The following is a 22,956-nucleotide window of genomic DNA, read 5'->3' on the forward strand; positions in this document are numbered from 1 at the left end:
GACCAAGTGTCCTTAACTTTTGAACTTGTAATTCTAAGTTTAGGACCAAATGTCTTTAACTTTTGAACTTGTAACTGTAAGTTCAGAATCCATAATGTAGCAAAAACCGAAACGTTATTTGTTCCCTATATTAAAGTCAATTACAATCACACCCTACTTAAAGTAGTATTTGTAAAAGGAAAATTGTTACAATTTGTCATAAAATACATTCAGATTGTACAATAATCACCTAATCAGCATTCTCAATTCACTGGACCTGAGCTGCTAGTGGAGCAAAACAAAGATCTTGAATCCAAATATAGTGAGAAGACCTCATATCATCGTTAAGTTATATTCCAAAATGCACACATTGTGATATATGTCGCAATACAGAGGAAGTGAGAGAGTCCAAATTAGCAAGCCATCCGCTATGTTTTCAACTGTGATCAAAGCCTTAATGTGAGATCAGGTGGCAACTCATCTTTTTCCATGGAGGGAGTCTAATCCAACAGATGAGAAAGAGTCTAATTGCACAGTTGTTCTCCCGAAAAGAGATAGAAGAAAGGGTAACATAGTCTTTTCATAATTTAATTTAATATTTTCTCCTTTGTATTAATTCCGTGGAGAAAAAGGGTCTTAATCAAGCTTACTTGCATTAAGCTAACTTATATTCAATATATTTCTGAATATCAAGATGTGTATTAAGATTAAGATATTTGAATCTGAATACACATCTGAATGTTAAGATGTGTATTAAGATCTGAATACTAAATGATTAAGACTCTTTGATTTTTAACATCTGAATGTATACAATTTATCTTTATTTGGAAATTAATAAACATAAAATTCAAACGAAATACTAATTAATCTAATATTCTATTAATAAAATATATAATTTTTTAAAAATATGGTAGTTGTTGGTGGTGATGGCTAATTGTGGTGCTTGTGAATGCCGACTAGAGGACGTGGTTTGTGGTAGATTTGGTTGATGGTTGTGGTTCAGGATAGTAGTTAGTGGTGATTAGTAGTGACGTCGGTTATGGATGATGGTGGTGAGTGATGATAGTTAATAATGGCAGGTGATGATAATTGTGATTGAGGAAGGTAGTGGTGGTAGTCAATAATGATGTGCAATGCCGGTTATGGTTGTTGATGGTGATAGAGTGGTTAGTTGTGGTAGTTGAGGTGAATGAGCATTGTTTGTGTTTGAGAATGATGGTGGTGGGAGTGGTACAGATGGTGGGTAGTGGTAGTCGATTATGGTAACGGCTATGATTGAGGATGGTGGTGGTGGTGGTGGTGGCGGCGGCGGCATGGTGGTAGTTGATAATGGATGATAGCATTTTAATGAAATTAAATCTCTGGCATGGATCTTAATCATACAAACCTATTCAGACCCATTAAGTGGTTGTGAAGTAAAAAAAATCAAACACACTTAATAATTAAGATCTGAATAATTAAGATTCAAACTTTAAATACAAACACACTTAATATCTCACATCTGGATGATTAAGATTTAGAACTCTATCAAGTACGAATGAATGAGGTCTTACACCGTTATGTATAAAACTTAAGTTCTTTTGTTTTTTTTAATTAAATTTCCGTTTTAGTCAATGTTTTCACGGAAATATAGAGAATCAAGAAAAAGAATAAGAAAAAAGACTGACGAAAGTTTACCGGCAAATACAGGTAACGTTCGTTAGTCTCTCAAGTCTCGATAAAACCACACGTCCCCACCACTACGCAACCACCACTGTCACTACCTCACTCCACTCCACTATCTCTGACGCCGCTCTTTCCTTACGTGGCAAAATCTCAGCCCTTTATCCACCCAATCACTTCTACCTACTGCCCCCTATACTTTCCTCTAATTACACTTTGACCCCTCTTCCCTGCACATAAACCTCAAAAATTTTCATCAGCTAAACAAAATCCAAAATAAATTCAATACAAATCACATATACAAACACAATCGTAATATACACTCATAGATAGAGAGATACATGCAGCTTTGTTCATAAACTATATAATATAAATATACGCAAAGGAAGATACATTATTCGGTGTACAAAATACAGGAATCTATACATACATATGCACGTGTATATGTATATAGTGAGAGAAGAGAAAGAGCGATAGCTTACAGTTTACGCTGTTGAAGAATTTGATTCGGTTTTTGAAGCGGTATTTTCCATGTCTGAAGTCAACGAGTCATGGAGAGAAGGCATAGACACTGGAATCCGGTACAATTCGAGCTATTCCGCTGTCGGTGGCGGAATTGGTGTGGCAACGGCGGCTGCGGCAGGTAATGATGCGGAGAATTGGAAATTTCATGCTGTGGAGTTTGCTAAAGGATTTGCGGAGATGAGTGTGGAGTTCGGGAAAGGAGTGAGGGATGTATTGAAGCAGAGTGTGATCAGAGAAGATTCGGTACTCGTGAGGAAAGTTGGAGCGCCGTGTTATAAACTTTGCCGGAGGTTGAGTTTTCTGAATGAATACTTGCCGGAAGATCGTGATCCGGTTCATGCTTGGAGTGTGATATTTTCTGTCTTATTTATTGCTTTTGCAGGTACTTCAATTTAGTTTCTATGGCTTGCTTTTGAGGGAATGTAGGATGAACTTCGGTAGAGTCTATGCACTAATATTGTAAAAAAATATTTACACAATCATGTCACTTAGTAGTTAGTAGTTACAAAACTTTTAACTTAAATCCATTTTGGAAAACTTTCTCTGCTTTTTAAGAGCTCACACAATTTCAAGTGTAATGCATGAGATGATTTTAGTAATGTTGATTTTTGAAGTAATGTAGTAACTTCAACTAGGGAAATTTATTCTATATGAGACTAGTTTGAAATTAGGCTATGCAATATGGTGTTGCTTGCTATCTGGTTATTCTCATTTGGCTCTGAGGATGGTTTTACGACATGTTAATATTGGTCCCAAGAGGACAAACCTTGGCCACGGTTAGAACTGTAATGTACGAGTTTGAATCTAAGTGCTTATTAGGATTGCATTTAGAAAACCGTCCTTTTCATGAATTCTCATAGATGGCAAAACAAAATAAAATAAAAGAGAGAATTGCATTGTTAACCATAGAATAATTGATTTATGTCGGTTGATTCTTGTTAGTCTTTGCTGGTTAGAATTTCAGAACTGTTTTGAACAAGTTTGTATAACTGCGGTGTTCAATTGATGACGCACTTAGAATGGTTAATATTGCCTTGTTGACCGATTCTCTGCATTTTAGTCAATCCTGCAATGTTATCTAGGACATTTAATAAAATCTTCATCCTTTTCTTTTCCCATTAAGAAGTTCACGCCCCTGCTGTCCAACTTCTAACTTCCTGTAAATTTTCAAGCATACGGTATAAGGTGACTTGGAAGTCTGAGTTCTACTGCTCCGGAGCACAAGTTATCTAGTTGATTAACAAAGTAGACTGCTATAAGAGGAATAAAAATGAAACTTATTGATCAATAATCTGCAGAAACTATGCTCCTGGAGTCTGATATATGTGGATGGAGGAAGGAGTGTCTGCATAAATCAGACATAACAGCTTCTCCTTTAACACTTGAGCTTATGCAGTAGGAAAATTGCCCATTCTCAACCTACACACAGATTAAGGTGCTGCAACCAATTAATACTTGCAATGTGTCTTGAAATATTGTGCATGATTACTGCTCGAGCTTCACGTCTTTTTCCCTATTAGGATTATAATGCTCTCAGTAATTGTGGAGAACAAAAGAAGTCAAGTTCCTCTCACTGGTCCAATTGAATTTGAGAATATTGTAAATAGAGTAGGTTGATAAGTTGACATTGTTCATTGTTGTCGATCAAATTCACTAGTTTTTGCAAATGTCCTCATGTTCTCAAGACTGATGGCTATTTCTCCTCTTCTATGCCTCTACCTTATAATATTACTAACAGAAGCTATTCTGCAGTGCTGATTGTAAGTAGTGATGATATATCTCCAAATCCATTGGTCAAGAAAGTGTATATTCATCCTCCAAATGCTAGTCGAATTTTGCTCCCAGATGGTAGACATTTGGCTTATCATCAGCAAGGTGTTCCAGCTGAGCAGGCTAGATTTTCTGTGATTGCCCCACATTCTTTCCTCTCTTCCCGTCTTGCAGGTATTGTACTGAACCTTAACCCGTAAACCTTTGCAATCAACATTCTGTATGGTTCAAGGGAGGGGAGAGCAATAGAAAGAGTGAAAGATTGGTTGGTTATGATTATTGGTGTAGTAAATCAGATTTACCTTTGAGGATATGGAATAGCTTTTTCGGCAATATGTGCTATCCCATCAGTCTACTTCCTAATAAAAAAGAAGGTCACCCCTACTTGCTTACTTCCCTTCTCCCTGTTCGTTCTATTTTAAACCTTCAAACAAACATAGGTCAAAGTAGTTTAATTTGCAAGTCGTTTGTTCAAGCTTTTTCATATGCATTAATGGTGTGTGTTTGTCTCCTTCTCAAAACAAGCAGGAATACCTGGCATTAGGACTTCTCTACTGCAAGAGTATGGTGTGCGCTTGGTAACATATGATCTTCCAGGATTTGGGGAAAGCGATCCTCATCCTTTTAGGGACCTTGAATCATCAGCCATGGATATGTTACACTTGTCATATGCTATCAATGTTACTGACAAATTCTGGGTGGTGGCATTCTCTGGTGGAAGTATGCATGCTTGGGCTGCGCTTAAATACATTCCTGACAGGATTGCAGGTACAGTAGTCTTTGACTAGCTTTTGTTGACAGTATGTCATTCTCATCTCAAGTGTGCATGCAAGAATCTTTAATCATCCTGCATCTGACCCAAAGAGACATCTAGGTCGCTGCTGTCACACTCAATGTGTTTGACGGCTTATCACAGACAGCGGGAGACTTTACAACTCCATAGCTTCTTTTCAAGGCCAAGTGGACATAATAATTCCCAAAGAAACGATGTATTTCCAAAGTCTATGAATCTTGTAAAATGAGTGAGACAGTGTGCAATACTAACATAGTGCTCATTAAATTGAAGTGCCATGAAGGCCCTAAAACATACTTGTGGAGTTCGAAATGTCACCGGTCTTCGATCTACAGTGGGTGAAAGGTCCTCAGGATACTGATGTTGCTCTTTCTTGATTCTGGGTCCGTATGGTTCTTCAATCACTTCATTGCACCTGCAGTTTATGGCAAAGATTTCAAAAGCCCCATATATACTTCATTCTGGTGCACTTGAGATGCAAAACAAAATTTAGGTTCGCTTCATATCCTCTCAGCTGAATCTAAGTGCTGATTGAATTTGCAGGTGCAGTCATGGTTGCTCCAATGGTTAATCCATATGAACCAAAAATGACCAAGGAGGAGAAGAATAAAATGTGGAAAAGATGGACAACAAAGAAGAAAGTCATGTATACTTTAGCTAGGAAGTTTCCCAGACTACTTCCTTATTTTTACCGTAAAAGCTTCCTGTGTGGAGTCCATGGCCAGATCGAAACATGGCTTTCCTTGTCACTTGGAATTAGAGTGAGTAACCTTGATTCTTGTTGGAAAAACTATGAGATAGTGTAACAACGGTGATATCTCAAAGTTGACTATGCTCACCTTATTATGTTATATTCATGAATTGGAAATAAAGTTTTCAAATAACAGAAATGAAATCATTACCAGAGTTTGCTGGTCTCTCTATTTGATAGTTACAAAAAACGTTGTTATACATGAGATTGTGGTTGACAAGTTAAGATTTATATTACCAGGTCAATTAACCGAGTGGCTTATTTTTCCAGGATAAAGCTCTGGTGGAACACCCATTGTTTGAAGAGTTCTGGCAGAGAGATCTAGAAGAATCAGTCCGGCAAGTGAATGCAAAGCCATTTGTGGAGGAAGCTGTCTTACAGGTTTCAAATTGGGGTTTTAGCCCTGCAGACCTCAAAGTGCAGAGAAAACGCCCTGGAAAAGGTATTCTGCATTGGATTAAATCTCTATATGGTCAAACAGAAGATATCTTGAGTGGATTCCTTGGTCAAATACATGTATGGCAGGTTGGTTCATCCCTTCTTCCTTACCTGTTTTTATTTTTAAGATGAGTCTACTATCTTCTTCTTTATGATACTTCTCTATTCTCCTTATTCAAGCATGATTTATGTACATATTTATACCAGAGGCGGATGCAATTTATCGGCACCGGGTTCAATTGAACCCAGTACTTTTGACACGGAGTATAAATTTATATGTCAAAAATTCATTAATATTGCAATATGTAGCAATATGAACCCATAACTTTACAATGACAATGGGTTCAATGCTAAAAACCTAAAAGGTTGAACCCATAAAACTTAAATCGTAGATCCGCCTCTGACTTATACCAACATGTTTCTCGATCTAGTGAGTAATTAAACTTTCTGACTTCTTTTAGGGGATGGAAGACATGGTGGTACCACCATCCACGAGTGATTTTTTGCAGCGAGTCCTACCAGATGCAATGGTACATAGGCTCCTATATGAGGGTCATTTCACTTATTTTTACTTTTGTGATGAATGCCATAGACAGATATTTAGCACTGTCTTTGGAAATCCTCAAGGACCTCTTGCCCCAGAACCAGAAGCAGATCAATTTCCTATAAAAAAATATGACGGAGATTTACAAGATACAATTATGAGCGATGTTGCCACTGATGAAGAGAATGCATCTACACTAGTCAATTCTGATAAAGAGGGCTTTATAGACTAGCTTGACCACCTGCAGTTTGCAGCCAAATCACCTAAATGTCCATTATCTATATGGTCACAGTGGTTCCTTCCTAGCTTTGTGAATAATACCCATAGATTACCTAGGAGGAAATAGTTACAGGAAAGATGAGTTTAACACACTTTTATGTAGTCTCAGATCTATTTATTACAAGATCACAGATATAAGCACCCCAATTGAACACCCAGCCTTAAGTTGAGTCTCGTTATATGCTTTTGATTAGGCTGGGTTCAGTTGATAGGAGAAAAATTACAGAGCCTGTCAGTAACATTGGCATATTTTTGTGACTTCTTATCCTTTTTCATTAACATTTCTGTTGTTTATAAAAAGGTCCAAGAAAGTTTGGAATAATGTCGAACTATTCCTAGTGTTCTTTTTTGTGGTGTATTGAATTTTGAAAAACTTCCTCAGCTGATATCAAAAGAGTATCAGAAAACTGATGGAATAAGATTGATTATCTATGTTCTAGGATAATGATGGTTTACTTAGTTTTATGTACACTTGATATTTACTTTTCAAAATGTGAAACCACACTTACCACGCATGGTCATCAAAGTAACTAGCAATGTACTTTCTAAATAATTTTTAAACTAGCAATATACTCTTCGTTTAAAATTATACTATGTTCTTTTGTCCCTAAAACTACTGTTCTCGTTTGTCTCCCATTTCTGAAATGAATGACACAATCGAGTAGAGGGTTAAATAGTTCAACTACTACATGTTTTTGAAAAATAAAATTAGTATATATTAAATGCTCTTTATTCCTGGATTTTTAAAATAATAAAGTTACAGGACAAATTTTAACATATTTTAAAAATTGTAATACGGAAAATTATATTGACACTTTTACTATGTAGTTACTGTGTCAGACAAGATAGTAGAAGCCTAGAGAACAATAAGGGAACATGAGTACAAACTGACGGCGGAAATGTTTACCTAGCTTAGAAAGGTAGGTCATCACAATTTCACAATTTTATTGTTTATTTATTACAACAAAAAATTCGGGTTCCGTTTATTAAATATTCCTTCACCTTTTCTCATTCAACACTGCCTTCTCATTAACTTATACACTACAGAGACAATTTTTTATTTTGAGTAAATTATAAAACCCTATCACTCAAACTGTCAAACATTTGAACCGTTTGTATAATGGAAATCATGCAGTACCCTTATATTTTAAAATCAAATATTTAAACTCTCTACATACAAGAAATTACCAGAAGCATACCCACTTTGGTAAATTAATGTAAAACCGAAGGGACATAATCAAAAGGAAATTGCTACTAAAAATTAAAATGTTTATTAAATTATATGAAAATTTTAAAAGAGAGCAACTTGCAAAAAGAAGAACTTTTTTTTTAAATAATTGACACTTCGTGTATTATCGAGTTATTTTGTATTAATTTACATATATTTATATTATATTAAAAATACGAAGTACATAAGATATTCTACGTTGGATAAAATTATAACTGTAAACACAAAAAAAATTGAAAAATCAAAATTAAATTGCCGTTATTGTCACTTTAAGATTTAGCATTATATTTTACAAAAGGGACGGTTTTCCATAGAAATTTGTGAGACTAAAGTTATAAAAGTACTTTTTGCTAGCTTTATATTTTAAAGTCTATTTATTTTTTTGTTGTCCCAATTCTTTCGGTGCTATTTGTACACTATGTTTTTTTATAATTTTTCCGTTCGGATCACTCTAAATGACAATTTTAGAACTTGCATTTCCCCCCCTATATATTGACATTAAATTTATTGCTAAATAGGATTTACAATATTTTGTTAATTTATATTATAATATAAATACATCTCTTGAATAAATATTTATGTTATTTTTAGATTTAGAAGTTGATTCTCCTTAATATGAGGGGCAGGCGCAATCCGCCTACAGTAAGACTAGTAAGTACAAATCCTCTACTAACGACCTGAAAATGGAAGCAAAAGACTGAGTTAGTTCAGTTAATGGAACCCCATTGATTCGAGACCGCCTCAACGCGGTGGTAATCTTCTCCCCTGAAATTACTCGCCTTTTTTGTAGTACTCCATATAATATTAGCTTAGTCTTCCTTTTCTCTAGCACTGAATGTCGGTATCGCATAGGATCGTTTACCCTTTCATTCTCAAATTATATTCTCCAATTCCTCCTTCTAGAACCTTCCTCTTTTCTCAATCTCGTTCTCTCACGTTCAGTAGCTCGCTCTTCGCTTCACCCATGCCGAACAATCAGGTATTACTATGTTGTATTTACATCGTTAATTGTTTCTTGCGTTGTTGATCAAGTTTTTAATTTCGTTTGCTTTTCAATTTCCAGTTATGAGATTGCATTGTAAAAGAGCGAGTTTTTGATTAACTTGGATGTTGATTGCATTTTAAAAGAGCGAGTTTTTGATAAACTTGGATGTTGTTATTCTGACTTTTTTTTTTTTAGAAAGAAAAAAAAATTATTACACCTGATGATGCTGTCAAAAAAGCTCAATATCAATTATCACGTTGAAGCTCAAGTATATCTAGAAAAGATGATTAATTGGAAGTATCAAGTTTTAATTTACAAAACTAGTGTGCAGTGTACTTTGGAGTCCACTATTGATTAAATAAAACAAGAAATTACCAATGTCTGCAAATTTAGAGCAACACGAAAACAAAAGCCTAAGGATCACTTCTCTAACTAGATAACCAACACCGGAAAACTGTCTTTGCATTGCATAATTTGGTGTTGACTGATTCTTACCTCACTGACAGCTCTGTACTTATTATTGTCGTTCATTGCTTTCTCCAATAGTCATTGATGGTATTCATGGACCTGTTTCAAGGGTCTCTACTTTAACAAACAGAATACGAAGCACTAGGCTCGCACAGGTCAAGTTGAGGCTTAGTTGTTGTTTCCATATGTATCAATAATTGCCATCAAGGAAAGCTAAAAAAACCTGCAAAGTGTCTTCTATTTTTATTTTCTCTCTTTTTCATATTCTGTTTTGAATATTTGTTTATGTTCTGTGCTTTTATAGTCACCACAATAAGAAACCCTTCTTTTACTTGTGGTTCGCTTGTATTGTCAAAATCTTGGTAATTTCTTGACGAGTTCAAAAATCCAAACTATGGCAGTGGTGTCACAAACTTTTTTTGGTACTAGTTTCTCTTTGTGCCATCATCACCATCACTTATATATGCGAGCTTCTTGTGCAGTACAGCTGTGTCCGTTGTTTGATTATTTAGGAGGTCTAAGATAGTTGTGGAGTATCATTTCCGTCAATCTTGTTCTACCTTTTTTTGTCATATTATGTGTCTGTAAGTGCATCTAAAATTTGGATTTAATTAGATCACTTTAATTTCGGAAATGCAGAGAAGGGGTGGTCATAAAGAGAAAAGATGGCAAGTGAGGCCAAGTTCCAACAGGTTAACAGGCTCGTCTTCAAATGGGGAACCTGTATCTGCTGCAGCTACTGGAGCCATTACCAACCGTCTAAATTCCATGGATATTAGTGAAGGCGTTGCGCAGTCTAGTGCTCCAGTGGCATCTCTTCAAGTTGGGAACGTTGGATTAGCAACCCAGTCACCTGTACAGAATCAAAAAGTCATCTGGAAACCCAAATCATATGGAACAGTGTCTGGACCCCCAACAATTGAAGCTGAAAAAACATCAAATGAACAAAAGAATGCTAATTTAAGCAAATTATTCAAGGGTAATTTATTGGAAAACTTTACTGTAGACAACTCAACATTTTCCAGAGCCCAAGTAAGGGCTACTTTCTACCCAAAATTTGAGAATGAGAAGTCTGATCAGGAGGTAGAGATCTCTCCAACTTCTCTTTATTCTGTGGTTCATGATGCTTAAGTGAAGCGATTCATGAATGGTAGTATGGTTTTTCAGATTAGGACAAGGATGATAGAGATGGTGTCCAAAGATCTGGCTACAATGGAGGTAGGACTCAAGCTTGATTGGCTTTTGATGTTATGCAAATTTAATTTCTGTTTATTCTTTTTATTGGGAAGGTATGTTTTTCTTGAACAACGCAGATTTTAGGTTTAGTTTACCTTACAATTCTCGTTCCATCATCAAAACAACACTCTAGCAAGTTGGATATTTATAAAGATGCAGACACCATTTTCACTACCTTGGTTATCGCTGTAGCTGGGTTATCCTGTCATACTCTCTTTTTGTGTTTCTTTCTCCAGTTGTTAAAATTTATATCTTATAGGTGTTTTTATGCTGCTCATGCGGGAAATAGTTTTCTTTCAGGTCTCACTTAAGCATTCTGGATCACTTTTTATGTATGCTGGGCATGCGGGTGGAGCATATGCCAAGAATAGCTTCGGGAATATGTATGTATACTTGTGTCTACCGCATATATATTTTTAAGCATCTTCTACTTCTTTATGAATATGTAGGGTTTGTGCAAAATTTTGAACTTCATCAATGTGGTCGTGCATCCTTTGAATTTTTTGATACCATGTTTATTCATTTCCTTGTTTGATTTTCTTATGTAATTTGATTCTTTCCTTCTATTAGCCCTGACAGTCATGTGGGGCTGCATTGGCAATTAGTTGAATATTCAAATGCTTTCATGTTTTCTATACGAAGGTTGTTGGTGTAACTATTGTTTTTGGTAGTCTTAATTGTGTGCTCAGCGGGTTGTTGCTTCAAACAACTTTCTGGAGTCATGGCTGTGCCTGTGTTATTATCAAAAAATTGGTGGAGCCTGGGAGGCACTTCACTTGACATTCTTCTTCTCCTTTAAAGTGTAATAAACTCATCAACTACTTTTCTTGACGGATTTATGATGTGCACCGATGCTTCTCATTTCATGTAGAGAATGATATAGGCAGGGAGCACCATTAATAGCAAAATCATCCATTCTAAACCTCGTGGCCTTCTATATAGTTGGATCATCCATTACCTGGTAATTTTCGTGGTGGTTAAACTCTTTAATCTCATCTAAAGCTTGCTGTTATATTTGCATTTTGTAGTTACACTGCTGTTGGTGTCTTTGTTCTTGGACGGATGTTTCGTGAGGCATGGGGTACTCAAGCAAGCAAGAAGCAAGCAGAGTTCAATGAGTTTCTTGAGGTATTGAACTAACACTTGTTCCATGTAGGAGACTTCATTGTACATACTCAATAGATATTGCTGATTCTTCAGTTCAATGTTTTCTTATCACGCCTCAAGAAATTCATGAATGAATAACTTTCACGGAATACTTAGTGTAGTTTATCAGGAAAGGATAAATTTGCTCAATCTTAGGTCTTAGCTTTTTAGTTTCTCTTCAATAACTTTGGCTTACTTCTACCTCATGCACTTAAAGAATCCTCTTTATCTGACTACCACTGAAGTGACTTCTACCATTTCCTTCCTTTTGTTTTTACTTGTAGTAGATTTGTCCTTGTGAATTTCTTGCCTTTTCTGATCTCCTTTCTTCTTCTATCTTTTTTTCTTTCTGGCCTATACTTTTTTTGATGTGCAGAACAAATTGGTTGCGCTGATTGATTATTAATTGTATGTGTGTGAATATTTGTATATCTCCAACTATCTATTGCCTAGATCAGGCGGAGTCTCCAACCCCGTTATTCATTACTTAAGCAAAATGTTATAAAATCATCAACATAAATTAAAGAAGATCTGCTGCCAAAGACAAATGGAAGTCTGTAGGTTTTTTTTTTGCATCCTTGGCAACAAAGAAATTTCTGCACCTCCACCATTACGTAAACATGCAAGCGTCTGTGAGTAGATTTTTTTGAGAATGATAACATTGTATAAATATAAAACAGCACAAAGTTTGTGCTGCTAAAAGTGACAGAATACATCCCCAAAAAAGTAAAAGAATCCCCCACTATAAAAACTTACAAGGATTCTATGATATCAAGTATGGAGTCACTATCATTTACAGGGCATTCTTTACACCAAAAGAGAAAAAAGTACTAAACAGTTCATTTTGATTTTCTGAATGGAGTTGCTGACATCCTCAAAACATCTGGAATTCCTCTTGTTCCAGACTGACCACCAAATGCAGGCTGGGATCTTCTGCCACCATTTCTTCTGTCTGACTCTACCTGTCACACCAGCCCAGCATCTCAAGAGGTCGGATGTATCTTTTGGCATGACCCAGTTCATTCTGACAATACTTAGAAACATGTGCCACAATTGAGAGGTAACAACACAGTGAAGAAACAGGTGGGAGTTGTCTTCTGCTTCACTTCCACAGAGATAGCAAGCGTCTTTGAGTAGATGAAACTGTATAATCCAGATAACTGAAACTCTTTTTTTGTTTTTTTGCCGAAGGTATCATATTAGTATATATATTAATCAGCGCTTACACAAAGCAATGTTGTCCTATGTAATTACAAGGAGAATTAAAGCCTGAGCTCCTAGCCCTTAAACTATTATAAGTAATCTAAAATCTCATAAATAGACTCAGCTTCTTGTAAGTGCTCCTCTTTACACCAAAAAAATAAAAGAGAACTCGACAATTCATCTTCAGCTTCGGAATGGAACTTCTATTATCCTGATGGAACTCTTAGTAAAATCAATCCTGATGATCATATATTGCTCCTCACCAAGGTTGGGATCTGCAAGGTTGAAGCCTGGGATCTGCTGGCTTGACATCAAAAGGGGAAATCGCTTGAGAGAGTTTGTTTGATCGAGAGGAAGAAAGTGACACCCAAAGTTGTGGGTGAAGGGAGAAGATAGTTTCTTAGTTGGAGAACGTTACCTCCATGGTTCAAAAGGCATAGAATGTGGTAAAAAGGATAGAAAGTTGTTGGATTGAAGTGACTCTCTTATGGTAATAGCTTGAATGGAAAACTTTAAGCATGAATAGAGTATGCAGTGATAGTTGGGGTGGAATTTTTTAGATGGAGAACTGGAGTGGAATTTGGATTGGGAGAAAACTAGTTTTGTATGAGAAAACTGAAGTCCTGGAATTTGTTTGATAACAGAGGATAGGAAGGCCCAAAAGCCATTCCCATGCCTGTCAGGGGAAATGCAACCACCTCTTCTTTCTACGAACACAAGAAGTCTGGCGAATTAGTCGTCTCCAAGCTTTGGTTGGTTTAGTTATAACAGCACAACCTATGATGTGTTGGCTAGACGCACGTCACAGTTCTGGATTTGGATTCTGCCGTAGATGAAAGCCTAGTTTTAAGTGGAGAAGGGTAGTGATGCAGACCCATTATACACCGAGTTTCATACCGTGCGCGATTGGCCATCCGAGATTTCTCCGTTACTAAAAAAGAAGCCTAGGAATTAGTCTACCCAGTGTGCATCTTATGGACAATATGGCTCGAAAGGAACAAGGCTTGCCCTGGTTTAGTTATAATAGCACAACCTATAATGTGTTGGCTAGACGCACGTCACAGTTCTGGATTTGGATTCTGCCGTAGATGAAAGCCTAGTTTTAAGTGGAGAAGGGTAGTGATGCAGGCCCATTATACACCGAGTTTCATACCGTGCGCGATTGGCCATCGGAGATTTCTCCGTTACTAAAAAAGAAGCCTAGGAATTAGTCTACCCAGTCTGCATCTTATGGACAATATGGCTCGAAAGGAACAAGGCTTGCTTTGAAGGACAGAGAAATCCAATTGCTAGAATTAAGAGTATTTGTTTACAAAATTTGTATCTTTGGTGCAAATCAAGCCCACTAGTTAGTTCAGATCAGTACATGCTTTTCTTGGAGTTGTTAGGAAGAAGATTGCAGTAGGCTGTTTTTTCTGTACCATCTAGGTACCATTCAATAAAATCTTTATCTTATCAAAAAAAAAAAAAGAAAAAAAGAATTAGTCTACCCAATACTAAATGAATTTTTATGGGAAAGTATTGCTTTGTAGAAGGAATGCATTTAATTAAATGGGATATCATAGGAGGGATATGGAAGGAGAAGGACTGGGAGTTAGAAATTTCAAACTCCATAATAAAAGTCTGCTTTGCAAATGGCAGGGGAGGCTAAATGATCACAAGGAGGTTGCGTGGAAGGATCTGTTTGATATTAAATATGGTAGAAATGGATGTTGGGCTCCTAAGCTTGTGAAATCTCCCAGTGGTTTTGTCATTTGTAAACAGATTGCAAATTTATTGGGAGAATTTAAAAATTCCATTAAACTGGAAGTGGGAAAAGAAAAAAAGATTTAAGTTATGGACAGACTCTTGGCTTGAAAAGGGGGATTCTCTGTTAACACTTCCCTAACCTTTATAGACTAGTTCTGGTGCCTGATGTTACTATTGCTGACTGATTTAAGGAGGATGGCTGGAACTTCCATTTTAGAAGGAGTTTATATGATCGGGAAATGGTATAAGTTGCAGAAATTTTACAGGAAATGCAGTATGTTATGTTGGATTGTACAGGGAAGATACTGTAACTTTGGACAGCCTGCAAGATGGGTTTTTGATGCAAGATCTCCAAGAAATTCAAGAAGCGAAGAATCCATTCAAGATTAGGATTTCTTTTCCTTAAAGATTATGATTTGTTATTTCTTATTTCCTAGTAATTTAATTCTTGTTTTAGTAGGATTATATTTGTAGTTCTAGTCAAATTAGGATTGTTAGTTGGTATCCCATTCTTACTAAAATTCCTTTTTAGGATAGGTTTTCTTAGCCTTATTCTTATTCTAGTTTAATTAGGATTAGTTTTCCTTAACCTTATCAATTTTACTCATTGTAAAACCTATTTAAAAGGGCTCAATATGCTGAAAATAAAGATTGGTGATTAGTTTTTCTAAGCTATTGCTTCAAAAACGTGATTTACTCTTTATTTCATTATTCTTCCTTTATTCAATGCGTCTTGCAATCTTGCGGGATTGGGGAACGTGTGGGTGAGGTTCTTTCCATCTTACATTCTTCTAACGTGAGTTTGAAGAACGCTTTCGCTAGTTTTGTGGAAGCTTTAGCGGGGTGCTTTTGTTTTTCTCTCTTCTTGTACTGGAGAGATGCAAAACCTTGAAAGTACATCAATTTGGTATCAGATCCAAAAGGTTCCAGGTCCGAATTCTTGATTTGCTACCTTATTCATCGTGTCACCAAACAAGAAAATACCAAGTTCAGGATCCTTTTCAAGATTCTCTTCAATGGATCTTCAATTACAAGTTCATAAATTTAGAACTAGAATCCTTGAACGAGACAGCGAAGAAATTAAAGTGCAGCTAGATGACTTGAAGGAATCAATGGAGAATCTGACTAAATTAGCTGAACGCTTGGTGCTTCAAAATTAGTCGCCAAATCTATCACAACGCCTACTACTACCACCAAATAACATACCAGTGCTACAACCACGTCTACCACTTCAATATCCACCAATTCAACCGCATAGAGCACGATATATTGAGCAAGATGAAGAGGTTGAAGCTGACCAAGGCACAAGAGTACTAAAGCACCATACCCAATATGATAATTATTCAGATAATCAAGGGATTGAAGATGATGAAGCTGATGAAGACCAATATCAAAGAGACGAGGAACATGCATTAGATCCGAAACTTGAGGAATTACCACCAAAGTTTGACGATCCATTGGATTATCCAGCCATGTGTGTTGTTGGCTTTTCGCCTTTCAGAGATACTCAACACAATATTGACTTGATTGTTGACTCAATCAATCCAAACAAGGCAACATATTGCGTTAATTCTAAAGTCCATAGAAATATGCTAGAACAAGAGGAAAAATTACCTATAAAGGAGTGGATAATGGAGAGTTTTGAGTCCATATATTGGAGAGACAAAATGTCTTAACGTCATAAATATATATGGCTATCATCAAAGTGTCTGTTGGTGTACGAGCGATGCAATTGATGCATTCCCAAGAAGAGCGTTGATCTCCATGCTTAACTCAAAGCTAGACATGGAGTTAGTTAAGTCTATACCAATAACTTCATATCGTAAGTTGAAGTTTGAGAGTCAATATAGAAAGATTACATGGAGAAGACTTGATAGAAAGTTGAAATATAGAAAGTGGGATTTAGTTCGACCACATGCTAAGTTTGCTTACAACGTGAAGAAGCTTTATGATAAACTAGCAAAATGTAACTTAAAACCTGGTGAGCATTGGGTCCCCAATTTTCCCCCCTTGGGTCTCCGTTCTTATTATAGCAAATCTTGCGCCATCTATGGAAGCTATTAGACTCGAGGACGAGTCTTTTTCAACCAGGGAAGAATGATGCAAGATCAAGAATGCTAAAAATCCAAGAAATTCAAGAAGCGAAGAATCCATTCAAGATTAGGATTTCTTTTCCTTAAAGATTATGATTTGTTATTTCTTATTTCCTAGTAATTTAATTCTTGTTTTAGTAGGATTATATTTGTAGTTCTAGTCAAACTAGGATTGTTAGTTGGTATCCCATTCTTACTAGAATTCTTTTTCCAATTTTAGTTAGGACAGGTTTTCTTAGCCTTATTCTTATTCTAGTTTAATTAGGATTAATTTTCCTTAACCTTATCAATTTTTACTCATTGTAAGGCCTATTTAAAGGGCTCAATATGCTGAAAATAAAGATTGGTGATTAGTTTTTCTAAGCTATTGCTTCAAAAACGTGATTTACTCTTTATTTCATTATTCTTCCTTTATTCAACGCGTCTTGCAATCTTGCGGGATTGGGGAACATGTGGGTGCGGTTTCTTTCCATCTTACATTCTTCTAACGTGAGTTTGAAGAACGATTTCGCTAGTTTTGTGAAAAACTTTAGCGGGGTGCTTTTGTTTTTCTCTCTTCTTGTACTTGAGAGGTGCAAAACCTTGAAAGTACATCAGTTTTATTCAGTTAAATCCTTTAACAGTGCATTGAGAAAGCAAGGGGAGAACTATGATGCTCAATGGCCTTGGAAGATGATATGGAAACCTATGATTCCAACCAAAGTAGGTTGTTTTGGATGGTTGGTTTCATATTGGACCTGTTTAACTCCTAAAATTTACAAAAGAGGGGCTTCATGATCTGTAGCAGATGTTTTCTGTGTGAGGAGGTAGCTTCCTATGTTGAAACTTCACATGGCTGATTTGGTCCTTGTTTCCGAACTTATTTGGATTATGAGGGAGCGCCTCAAAATCTTCAAGATTTTATTTAGCTACTGCAGATCACTGAATGCTGACAAGAGGGGAAAAAAGGACCTGGACAGACTTCCTTTATGCATTGCTTGGACTGTCTGGTTGGAGAGGAACAGGAGGAGCTTTAAAGACAAGAATGTATATTTCCTTAGTCAACTACAGATGTATCCAGGACTTGTACTGTTGGTCGTAAGGAAACATTGTAGTAGATTTGTCTGATCTGATGGACTTGTTAACTTATCTGAGTCTGTGATGTAAAACAAATACAAGCTTTTGTAATTTTCTGCAGTATTACCTTAGTAATTCCCATCAATAAAACTTTACCTTATCCAAAAAAAGCTGAAGACGTTATTCTCACATAACTATTTGGTATATAATGGCTTAACTTATGGGTTTGAAAGCATTACAGGTACTTGTAGACGCTTAGGTAGTTCTACTCAAGGATTCCGTAGGCCAACTAGGAGTTGGATACTCAATACATTTTCTGAACAAACTTTAATTCCTATAACTCTGTCTAGATTTTTCTAGGATTTTGCCTAACCGTTACTCTGTAAAATCACTGAAAATGCTCCTGAACTTGAAATTCTAGGAAGTATTGGTTATTTGAAAATAAATAGATAAAGGCGTCTGAAATGAGACACTTAAAACGTTTACGGGATTTGGTAGACCTTATGTGTGAGCATTGCCTTGAGGAGATCTTGCACTATGACCAGCTGCCTAGGACAGATCTTGCGCTAGAGTTATGTGGGAATAGTTTCTTTCTCTATATTTTAATTCGCTACAGTGGCAATCTTTTTCTTGGTGCTTTCATCTGTTGAGTGTGGTTCATTAGGTCACATACTTTCACTATTGATGGGATATCACCTTTTGTTTGGAACTATAACTCTGAAAATAGTACTCGGATGGAATGCCAGTTGTCAGAGCTCTATCTCTTTCTCACCTGGTGTTAATTTTGCTCTCTCATGTCATGTTTTCTCTCTATTTTGTTAATTTAGCTGCAAAAACATTGTAAAGCAGCTCTTATTCTGACTTAATGTTTGTAATTCGAATTACTAAACCTTTAATGTTGCAGCGCAATCACATGTGCATATCAATGGAGTTGGTCACAGCAGTGTTGGGGGACCACGGACAACGCCCACGAGATGATTATGGTAAGGTTTAAAAGGAAGCCTAACATCTCCATTAAATTATATCCTTGGAAGAGGTCATATGTCTTGGTTTCAAATAGTCTTCAGTCTTCTAAATGAGTGCTTTGACTAATTTTTGGGTGAAAATTGGCTCTCAACTATATATTGGTCTTAAGAGATGAAAATCTGTTAGTTGTGCTGAATCACAACTTAAAAATCTGTTGGTGCTTGCTATGTAGAAACCTTCATAGTTTTGGAGGTTAAATGAGAACGTGGATTTATGTACGGTCTGAGCACCACGTTTTCTGATATTCCAAAATGTACTTCGTTGTTGAACAAGGTTGTTTATCGTTATGTGCTTGTAATTGACTATTGCAACATCTATTAGACTGGCACCCTTTTGCTGACTCTCTTTCCAATCTTTCTTTGAACAGCGGTTGTGACTGCAGTCACGGAGTTGGGAAATGGAAAACCAAAGTTCTATTCAACTCCCGATGTAATCGCTTTTTGCAGGGAATGGAGACTACCAACCAATCATGTATGGCTGTTCTCAACGAGGTATGCGTCTCAGTATGTCTGGTTTCATTCTTATTTAAATACTATTAATGTCACAGTTGATACAAGCAACCGTTGGGTTTATGACATTATGGCCTTTACTTCGAACATGCTATTATTTTCTTAGTTTTTCTGTTGATGACGACATACAATAAAGCAAATTGGTAGAAATGGAGCTTTGTTTCTGGTTGGCTGCCATGAAAAGCTAGGTCATGTGGTGACTCTAATACCCATTTTGAATCGCTTTCTTACTAATTGAAGATGGTTTCTTATCCCATCATTGGAAGATTCTGTCTCTTGTATACAGATGGCTCTTCATGCTTTTTATTAGCTCTCAATGTCAATTTCACTGGCCTGTTGTTTCACATTGTCTCATTTCCATTTAAAAAAAGAAGATTAAGTTTGGGTCTGTTTCTGTCTTAATGGAGGTATGAAAAACTATCTATTTCTGAAAAAATACACTTGTTTCCACATGAAGGAAATCGGTGACTTCCTTCTTTGCTGCGTTTGATGCACTCTGCGAGGAAGGAACAGCAACAACCGTTTGCCAGGCTCTTGACGAAGTTGCTGATATTTCTGTACCTGGTAAGTTTAACATCGTATAAAATATTCTTTAAATTGTTCAGCTGATTTCATTTGATTGATCATCTTCTGTACCATTTCTCTGTTTCGACACATTCTCCTTCCAGTTTTTTGCGGTTAACTTTTTCTGGTAGGAGGTTCATTCTACGAGTATTCTGTTCTGCGCTCTTTGCGTGAGATGATGTAGTTTGACTAAGAGTTGGGTGCAGAACTGCTTGGTACATTAGTCTGGAGTGGGAAAAGGTGGAATTGGTACTTTAAAATATGTCAGGCGATTGTTGGGATAAAAAGTTTTAATTATACTTATTGTATGTCGTTGCACTGCTGGAGAAGGAAAAGTTTTTTAAGCAATGAAGTGACATAACGTTTGAGGTTTAAGTAATCTAATGGAGGAAGAGTTTGGTCAGATGCAGTGTCATACATATCCCGAACCCCTCCATATACCATGTTGTTGTCATGGTGTCCCATAATCTACAAAGCAACTCACTGTTGTGAATAGCAGGGTCACTGACCTAATAAAGAGATACTGCAGATTTTTTCTTTTTCTTCTCAAAAAAAAAAAAGTTGACCAATGACCGAAATCTAGAAGCGGTTGATAAGGTGAATTTAGAACATAATATTACAACTAAAACCATGGAACATTTTCAGAATTCATCAAAGTCTATCAATCAACTACAACTTAATCTCAAAACACTTGGGTTTGACAAAATGAATTTCCTGAGTTTCTCTATTCAGGTTTCTTTCTTCTGTACAAATTAGAGGTTCTAAAATCTCACGCTTATGCGAATAACTAGCTCAACTCCAACTAGTCATTATCGTCTATATGGGTTCTTTATTTATGTTGAACTCTTGTTGCATCAATCTCGAGAGATTTTAGTCTACTGAGATAGCGTTTCCATTTGATTTTGAGCCTACCTCATCTAATTGTATCACAGTTAGCTCATCATATTTTCTATACTTGGCTAGCTTCCTTGTGACCTATTTTTATATTCATGGATTCGCTTATTGATATGTCTATATGTTGGGTGTGTAGTTATGTGGTAGAGTACTTCAAACTTTTAAGCTTCCGTGTATTTTGAAGAACCTGTACGAAGACCTTTCTTCTTACATATGAGAAATATGAGTCAAAAGAAAATAGCATATATCAGATGGTATATGTGTAAGAGGTTGGAGGAAAATGGATCATTTACTTATCTATACCAAGTAACGTGCAGATTGTGAGATATAACTTTCGATCTCTTTTGGCATGTAATGAAGCATGCCAAACACCTTCAAATGTTTGGTTCTTTACTGGGCTTTTAGAAGGGAGAGAAGGAGAAGTACGGAAATATTTCCGCTAGAAACTAGAAGTTCTTTGTTGTTTTTGTAAACTTTCATAGTACCTGCGGGGTTTTCAATTAGTCTGGATGATTGGACACTTGATCTTAGCCAAAAGGCTGAGAAAGGTATAATCTAGATGATTGGACTCTATTTCTGTAGAATCATATTTGGTCTAGATTTTCTACTTCTGTATACCACTTGTATGCATGAATATTGTACAACTATCACCTTATCAAAAGGGGAAAAAAGAAATGAAAAAAAGGTCTAATGTGACCTTATCTCTATGTCGTGCTAGCTCATACATTTCTTTTTTCCGATCCCTCATGCCTTCACTTTTGTTACAACTTGTCTAAGGTTTTACCCTGGATTTTCCTATTGCCTTTTAGCTCTCTTCTCTCTCTTATGCTTTTCAAAGGCCTTATCTCTCTTCAATCCTTACCCTTCACATATGTCGTCAGATTATTTCCCTGCTACAGACAATTGCCACGTGTCATAGCATCTTTTCTGTTTACTTATTTTAATACGCACTTTCATTTATCTGGTTCTTTTATGGATTTCTAAGAGCATATTAATTAGAGCATGATTGGGTCTCCAAAAGCAAAATGCTTCACGTGCTTTTAAATTTTCAATGCTGCTAAAATTTACATCCTATTGGGAAGTTAAGTGGCAATCTTGTAATGCCTATTCTGATTGTCTGTATATTTGCGATTTGACTTTTGGAAATCTAGTATTAGTTTTCTTTCTAATCTGTTCACTTACATCTTGCATTATTTGTTTATGTTGTCTGTGCTCGTCTTTGAAGTTGCCTTTTTTCTCCCTTCATATACTTCGGTTTGATGTGCAGGATCAAAAGACCATATAAAAGTGCAAGGTGAAATTTTGGAGGGCCTTGTGGCTCGCATTGTAAAGCGTGAGAGCTCAGAGCACATGGAACGGGTTCTGAAAGATTTTCCTCCTCCGCCATTAGAGGGTGGTAAGCTGATTATTTCCTATATGGTCTCACCAAACTCTGTACCGATATTTATTGGGGTTTTAGATGTTTTATTTGTATACTTAAATGAAGTAGTGAGAAAATTGTTTTGTTAGGTGGTGTAATTTTCATTTGAATGGTTAGAGAAGCCTAAATAACAAGTATGAGTGACCCGCATCACCTTGTGACCGTGTTTTGGAAGTGTATCTTCTATTCGTCATCTCCTAGTTGTCTTAGTCTTCCTGTAATACACCCAAGTTGAATGTGAGAAGCATGAACTGAGCTTGAGGCTGCCCATTCAGTGTATCCTCTATATTACTTCCCTTTGTCTCAATATATGTGATGCACTTTCCTTTTTAGTTTGTCCCAAAAAGTGTGATGCATTTATTTTTTTAGAAATAAATTTAACTTTAAACTTCCAATTTTATTCTTAGTGAGATGATTTATAGCCACACAATATATATGGTTTGTTTTAGACTATAACTTTCAAAAGTCTGTCTTTCTTTCTTGAACACCGTGCTCAGTCAAAGTGCATCACATAAATAGGACGAAGGGAGTAATTAAACGTGGTGCTACACTTGTTTCGCTCCATGGGACAACCAAAAAACTAGTCTACATTTCTTTTGGTGGTTATGTAAGGGGAGCTAAATTAATGTTAGGAAGGA

General features: G+C 36.3%; 2 protein-coding genes and 1 pseudogene across 2 annotated transcripts in view; 2 read left to right on the plus strand and 1 right to left on the minus strand.

Annotated features, from left to right (window-relative positions):
- Positions 1-1,725: 1,725 nt before the first annotated feature.
- LOC104249498 (uncharacterized) lies at positions 1,726-7,305 on the plus strand. The gene is made up of 6 exons (XM_009805934.2): positions 1,726-2,548; positions 3,919-4,110; positions 4,465-4,704; positions 5,273-5,490; positions 5,751-6,005; positions 6,380-7,305. Exons 1-6 carry the CDS (start codon positions 2,173-2,175, stop codon positions 6,692-6,694), a joined length of 1,596 nt encoding a protein of 531 aa, XP_009804236.1. The 5' UTR covers positions 1,726-2,172; the 3' UTR covers positions 6,695-7,305.
- Positions 7,306-8,593: 1,288 nt separating this feature from the next.
- The window catches only part of LOC104249497 (tRNA ligase 1-like), a 45,966-nt gene continuing 31,603 nt past the window's right edge, over positions 8,594-22,956 (plus strand). Inside the window, exons 1-9 of the mRNA XM_070162405.1 lie at positions 8,594-8,948; positions 10,062-10,505; positions 10,590-10,640; positions 10,959-11,041; positions 11,687-11,786; positions 18,810-18,888; positions 19,299-19,422; positions 19,898-20,004; positions 22,166-22,294. Coding sequence (XP_070018506.1) covers positions 8,805-8,948; positions 10,062-10,505; positions 10,590-10,640; positions 10,959-11,041; positions 11,687-11,786; positions 18,810-18,888; positions 19,299-19,422; positions 19,898-20,004; positions 22,166-22,294 — 1,261 coding nt within the window. The 5' untranslated portion in view covers positions 8,594-8,804. The remainder of the gene's footprint in view (positions 8,949-10,061; positions 10,506-10,589; positions 10,641-10,958; positions 11,042-11,686; positions 11,787-18,809; positions 18,889-19,298; positions 19,423-19,897; positions 20,005-22,165; positions 22,295-22,956) is intronic.
- On the minus strand, positions 13,617-13,724 carry LOC138882493 (U6atac minor spliceosomal RNA; annotated as a pseudogene).

The sequence above is a fragment of the Nicotiana sylvestris genome, chromosome 11 (assembly GCF_000393655.2).
Source record: "Nicotiana sylvestris chromosome 11, ASM39365v2, whole genome shotgun sequence".
NCBI classification, from domain to species: domain Eukaryota; kingdom Viridiplantae; phylum Streptophyta; class Magnoliopsida; order Solanales; family Solanaceae; genus Nicotiana; species Nicotiana sylvestris.